Source organism: Amphimedon queenslandica, unplaced genomic scaffold (genome assembly GCF_000090795.2).
Source record: "Amphimedon queenslandica unplaced genomic scaffold, v1.1 AMPQUscaffold_11981, whole genome shotgun sequence".
NCBI classification, from domain to species: Eukaryota; Metazoa; Porifera; class Demospongiae; order Haplosclerida; family Niphatidae; genus Amphimedon; species Amphimedon queenslandica.
In genome coordinates, this window is record NW_003547780.1 from 1533 (window position 1) to 8120 (window position 6588).

A 6588-nucleotide genomic window follows, 5' to 3' on the forward strand; every position below is an offset into this window, starting at 1 on the left:
AAGGGAGATAGAGCGAGTACGTTGGGGATTTCAGACAGAATGTTTTACCCAGACAAGGGTATAAAGGAGATGGGTAGGAGCAGTCCTCGGAGGAGACGAAAGGGAAAACCTAAAGACTCCTCAAGTGACAAGCATCAAATGTCTCCACTGACTAACAAGGATATTGACAGTATGAGGATTATGAGTGGTAAGCCTCTCCCTCCACTCTCCCCGTCCTTTAAGTCTACGAAAGTATCTGATGGATTTGTGTATGACCCAGATCTCCCAATGTCCCGTGAATATCAGATCATAGCGTACGAGAGGGAAAGACTGAAGAAAGCTGCGGAAGAGCCTGGAAACTCAAAGCTGAGAGAAGTGGTCTCAACCCATCCTTTATCATGCAACCAGGCAGAGCCGTTCAGTCTCAGGGTGATGGTAAGTCTGTACCTGATGGATTTGTGTACGAGCCGAGTCTGCCAATGTCCCGTGAGTATCGGATCATAGCGTACGAGAGGGAGAGACAGAAAGCTGCAAAAGGGAAGCTCAAAGCTGAGGGAAGTGGTCTACCGAAAGTAAAGAGACCTTGGGAACAGCATGATTACAGGTATGCCTTGTCGCCAAGCCCTCCTAGCTCTTTTAAGAAAGATCATATTCATCATCAGTCCAGCGTGATTCGACCAGGGGTTGTTGTATCTGATCACATGCTCCATAGACACACGGGAGGCATTGTTAACCACTCGCCTCAAGTTAAACAAGAGCACAGACCATCACGTCCTCCCTCTAAACCAGTACACCATCACCACTCGTCCAGCAGTGGAAGCTCTTCCTCTAGCAAAGCCGGAGGATCATCTCAACTGGATAAGAAGAGGCTCCATCAGAGAAAGGAAGGAGCCATTATTGGTGGAGCTCCAATAAAGAAAGAGCCCGAGGCCCCGAGCAGATACAGCAATGGCTGCCCCCTGGCTCTCTTCCTCCTACTTCATCTGTACCTATAGCCGCCGGGGGCATGGCTCAGCCCACCATCCTTAACCTACCACCTGGTTTATCAGTCTCATCTCCTTCTCACCTTCCTACTAGCTTCTCTGCTCAGCATAATCTTCGACTTCTTCAACCTAATTCAACTCTAGCTCTTCCTCCATCATCTAAACCGAAGGACTCCATTCACTCTCAGGCTAGACAGACCCCTAGTCCTGACCCTATGAAACCTCACGAGTTGCAGCCTCACGATTTCTCGGGTCACCCTCATGTGACAACACCAACGCCTACTAAACCAGAGTACAGGTCATCCCGTCATGATCAGTTACCTGGTAAAGGGAAGTCCCAAAGTGAAGGTGCTCATTTAAGAATGCCACATGCTTCCAGTAGGCACAAGCAAGATGGAGAAGGAGGAGAGAGTAGTTCCTCTTCTTCTCGTTCTATTCCTCCTCACTCATACCCACCACAACCTTCACGCCCATACTCAAGTAAGTACCAACATGTACATGAATGCATACTTTGTACATACTAATGATGTATGCAATGCATTTATTTTCTGTTAGGCTTGTTTGTGTAATAACAATAATAGTAATAGTCTTATTCCTCCCTAACCTTTGTCATAACTTTTCTTCACTCTTTTTACTAGTTTTTAATAAGAAAAAATACATTACATGTATACATGTGCATGTACAATATATTATTGTTGTTGCTTTATTATTGTTCCTATTTCATAATTGTCATCACCAGTGCAATATCATTCATGTTATATAGACATCACATTCATATCTTTAACAATATACATGGTCTAGTATTATGGTCCCCATTATTAGTCTCTTTGCACATTTTTATTATTTATGAAGATACATGTACATATACATGTATTTCATGTAGGTCACACAGTATTGTAATCACATTCACATAATGTGCACCCATGTACATGTATGTGTGTGTATTGGTCATTAAATTTGATTTTACGTACATTGTACCATAGACAGATCTAGGATTCCAAGACTACCCAAGCTCATTAATATTCATGAAGGGTGTGGCCAAATAGTTAATTATTCCCCATTAAGACTTCCACACCTGCTGCAGAAACTATGTACCATATTTTACCGATTAAATGCCTGGGTGTTTATTTCTTAGCAGCAAAAAATTTCATTGAAAAAAATAAAAAGATACTTCAAGCGGGACAGAACCCACAACTCTGAGCAATTCAGACCAGGCTCTAATTAATAAGCACTTTGGAGCTATCTAAGCAGTGGGGCATTATTTTTGGTAGAAATATGCGTATTTATAGCTAGAATATATTAATGACAGGTGTTTATTTGGACCAGGCATTTATACAGTAAAATACTACAGTATATTTTTATTACTGGTGGTTTGTGGTTGTTCACATGTAATGTGATAAGATTACCATATAGCAGGTAATTTTTGTGGATTTCACGTTTTTTTCAAAATTCACATCAATAAAATCCACGAAAATTGATTTAATACAGTTCAGGATGGCTGAAAGTAGATAACCACAAAAATTAAAGCCACAAAATTTATTTTTGAATGGATCTGCGAAATTTTTGGGCCATGAATATTTTCCGCTATACGGTATAACAGTATTATCATTCAACCCAACCCTTATTATAACCAAACCACACCACTGGGTGTTGTAAAATCTACCCGGGCTTGCCTGGGTCTAGATCCACTAATGCATTGTACATTGTAATTTTACACTACTCACTACCATATCAATTTACTCTGTCCTCCTTTGTTCTGTTGTAGTGATTTGTTGTGGCAATTGATGCACCCACACACACATGCACAACCATGCATACACACACACACATACATACATTGTAAGCTAATGTATTAAAGATTAATGTACAGGATTGGTATAGTGCAGAATGAGTATAAGCAAAAGCAGAGAATATTATTATTATTATTATTATTTTTACTATTATTATTATTATGAAGAAAGGGTGGCCAGGATCAAAATATACTCTGAGTCTTACTATGCATGAAATTAGGAGACAATGATAACATCTCTGTATGATGTGACAGATTATTATTTACCATTAGGACAGTTGAATGATTCATTGATTGTGTGGTATGGTGTGTGTGTTTTTGATTGACATACATGTATGGGTAAACAGACAGTATTCTCTCTTCCTCAATTACATGCCTATTGATGTGAATAATTGATTATGCTATTGATTACTGTGTGATATTATACTTACCATCTGAGTTCTGTTGTCATTGGTATCCAATCATCATTCTGTTAACTATCACTGATATATTCTGTATTGTCAGTGTTTCTGTAGTGTTTGTGATTCTAGTGTACATGTAGGTTTCTGCTTTAGTGTACATATGTAGCTTCCGTTGGCTCCTGTTGGTTGCACATCAAAGTAGGATTTACAGCATTTCTATTGCTTGTGTTATTCCTTTATGTATGTAAACCCTACAATGCCTACAGTGGAGGCTTCTTCATTTATTGGGCTAGTTATTTTTTTTTTGTTTGGTGGCTATTAATTTTTACGGACCTGTAATCTCACTGTACATTGCTATTTTTATGACAGAATATAGAAATGAATTGTAATATAGAGATAAAGTATAAATATGACAATCAGCATCATTGAGGCAGCAGGCTCATGTGGATGTGGGCACTGGTTGGAATCCAGTTCAGGCTGTTGAAAATCTATTGCCAATTTTTTTTTCATGTTTTACTTTTAAAAATTGAACTTTTTTTACCTTTTCTACTTAGCTATGTCCTGTAGTTATGTTAGGAGTCCCCTAGTTAGCTATTGTTCTAGGGTTAAGGGATTAGGGTGGAGGTTTTTTAGAGCAATTAGGCGGTATGTTAAGAGTCCTCAAGGCTGGTTTAGGGTTTATTAGTTTTATTTTAGAGTATCCTTTAGGTCTTAAAATGTGCAAATCATCTTGCAGTAACAATAGCCACCCACAGTGGGATTATGAGACTTTAAAAATAGCCACTGCCTACAATGTATATTTGTTAGTAGCATATGTACTACACAGCTCACTCAGTGGTGGAAGCTTGTGGGTACATGATGTTATTAAACTCACTAATGTATTATAATTGGTCTGACTCACCCAAAGCAACCACTCTAGATGTATACACATGCATACATAGTCCCATGCTAATTAATGTACAGTGACAGTCTGTGTGTTGTAGCCCATTTCTGTGTAAAATCTCATTATAGACTGGTAATGTGATAGGTACATGTTTATGTGGTATATACAAGTATCATTGGCTCATTTAGTGTAACAGGAATAGATGTGTGTGTGTGGATGATATTGGTATATCTGTTATTGGGGCGAGCATGGGCGAGCCCCACTAAGACGAGCAGCATTTGTTTGTTTGTATGTATGTATACTATATCCCAACTGAGTTTGACCCAAGAAAAACTGGAATAACTTTTTATAGGAATGTGGGATAAGGATGAGACTTTCACAGGTTCTTATTTGCCCAATGCCATCACAGGATCTCAGGTCTTGGGTCTCTCAGCCCTTGGGAACCCTGAGAACCGGGTTCTCCCTATAAACCCAATGGCATACCAAAATGACGTTTTATGACAATTTATCTACGTCATAGTTTACATAAGAACATGTGGTCGAGCGCCCAAACTGATAATTCTTCTTTTTAAAAGCTAACAGAGCAAGATCTTCTGATAATGATTGCCTGTATAAAGACTAGTTGACTCCAGCAGCTATTGTACTGCTTATCAGAACAAACAAAACCTTTTTAAGAGTGCAATACAGGCCAACTATGCAGCTGTAAAATGTCGGCCATGCTTCTATGAATATCATTATAAGACGTCATCAGTGACGTATACCTACATTTTTCAAATTCCAAGCGGCTGGTGTCAAACTCAGTTGGGATATAGTATATGTATGTACATGTACGTATTCCGTATCTCCTCTATATATCCGTGATAGCACATGTATTAGCAATGCAATAGATTCTAAATTTCAATATTCCCATTGAAAGTGGGAGTGGCTGCAGCAAAATAAAATGGCAATCAACACACGGGAAGAAGTCATGAGCTTAAGAAGGGGAAAGATGCAATAAAGTAACTACGAAACTCCTTTTTGTTGACATAATAGCATAAGAAAACTGTAAAAGTCAAGCAAATGTCAGTTTCTGACTCTGACTTGACTAAACTGGCAATCTTTCTACTGTATTCTACATCAGATGTAGAATACAGTAGAAAGCGCCATGCAGTTGCTTTAACTTTAAGAACTTTTTACACTGACTTGCAAATGCCATCAGACTGATGGCATTTGCAAGTCAGTGACTGTGTAAAAAGCTCTCAAAGTTAAAGCAGCAGGCTCTTTTAGACAATGAAGATTTTCAAGTCATTTTATTACAAAATCCTCATTTCAAAGATATAGAATATAAGCTGCAATTAATAAAGAGAGTAGGCTAAACTCAACCAAAGGTAAAAGTTGATCCAGTGACACAACTACATGTAATAACTTGGTTTTGTTCATTTTTGTCATTGACAACTTGAAATGAAGTATCAAAATTGTAATAACTTATTATTTTCACATAAATTCACAAAGCTCGCTCGTGCTCGCCCCATAATGTTTTTAACATCATCCTAGTATAGTATTGTTATCAGATACTGCCTCTGTTATGTGATAGGCTAGAGCATGTGTGTAACATGACTGCCAAATCTATATACTTGTATTAATTTCCTTTAATTCGCTTTAATTTAATCCTCTCTCTCACTCAGCTTTCTCTCCCCCATCCTACATATTACATGTACACATAAATACAACTATATTCCCAGCACTATAATGTACATGTGCTACACTCATGCCAACAGTAAGGTCTTTAGTTAGGCAGGCTTGCATTACATGACTCTCTCTCATTTAAACACATTCTCCCTCTAATTAACTGTGGAGTGCTAACGAAGAAGATCAATCTGACCATTGATCTGACTAGACAATTATATTGTATGTGTAGACATTCTAGGGCTGTTTTATGTGTTAATGTGAAGTTATGTGTAAATGTATGTCACTGATTAGTCTTTTTAGTTTTGTTATTTAAGGTAGAGCGAGTGATTGAGAGAGAGTCTTTTGTTTAAAGAGAATTTTTCACTGTAAAGAGAGAAATCTAGCTCGGGCGCGTTACATTTGGTGGCAGCGGTGGGATATCTCAAACAGCAGCAGAGAAAGACCCACTAATCAACTAGAGGAGCAAAGACAACACTGTATTGTTGAAGTTGTCTTTCTATGTCAAGCCGCAGCAGAGGAGAAAGAACTCAGTATTTGCTACGGGACGTACCGAGTCAGGACTACGCAAGGCAGTTACGAGGACCGCCTACATCAAGGAGAGAAACAGGAGAGAAACAGTTCTTACTTGAGACGGAGGAGTCAAACGAGCTAGATTTAGAGCAAGTGGAAGACAGTACAAGCAGAGGAGAAGCGATGGAGCAGTTGGCGACAGCTTTAACGAGTCTTGTTCAGTTGCAACAGGAGCAACAACGCCGTTGGGAGACAACGCAGCAGCAACAAGAGGAGCGTCGACAAGAAGAGGAGCAACATCGTCAAAGACAGTTCCAGGAGTACCAGGAGCAGGTACGCATTATGCAGGAGCAGCATATACAACAGCTGGACGTC

The 6588-nt window shown here is 39.1% G+C and overlaps 1 protein-coding gene across 1 annotated transcript in view; it reads left to right on the plus strand.

The window, feature by feature from the left end:
• The first annotated feature begins 6201 nt into the window (after positions 1 to 6201).
• Positions 6202 to 6588, plus strand: part of LOC100639461 (transcription factor SPT20 homolog) — a 5491-nt gene continuing 5104 nt past the window's right edge. Inside the window, exon 1 of the mRNA XM_020004746.1 lies at positions 6202 to 6546. Coding sequence (XP_019860305.1) covers positions 6202 to 6546 — 345 coding nt within the window. The remainder of the gene's footprint in view (positions 6547 to 6588) is intronic.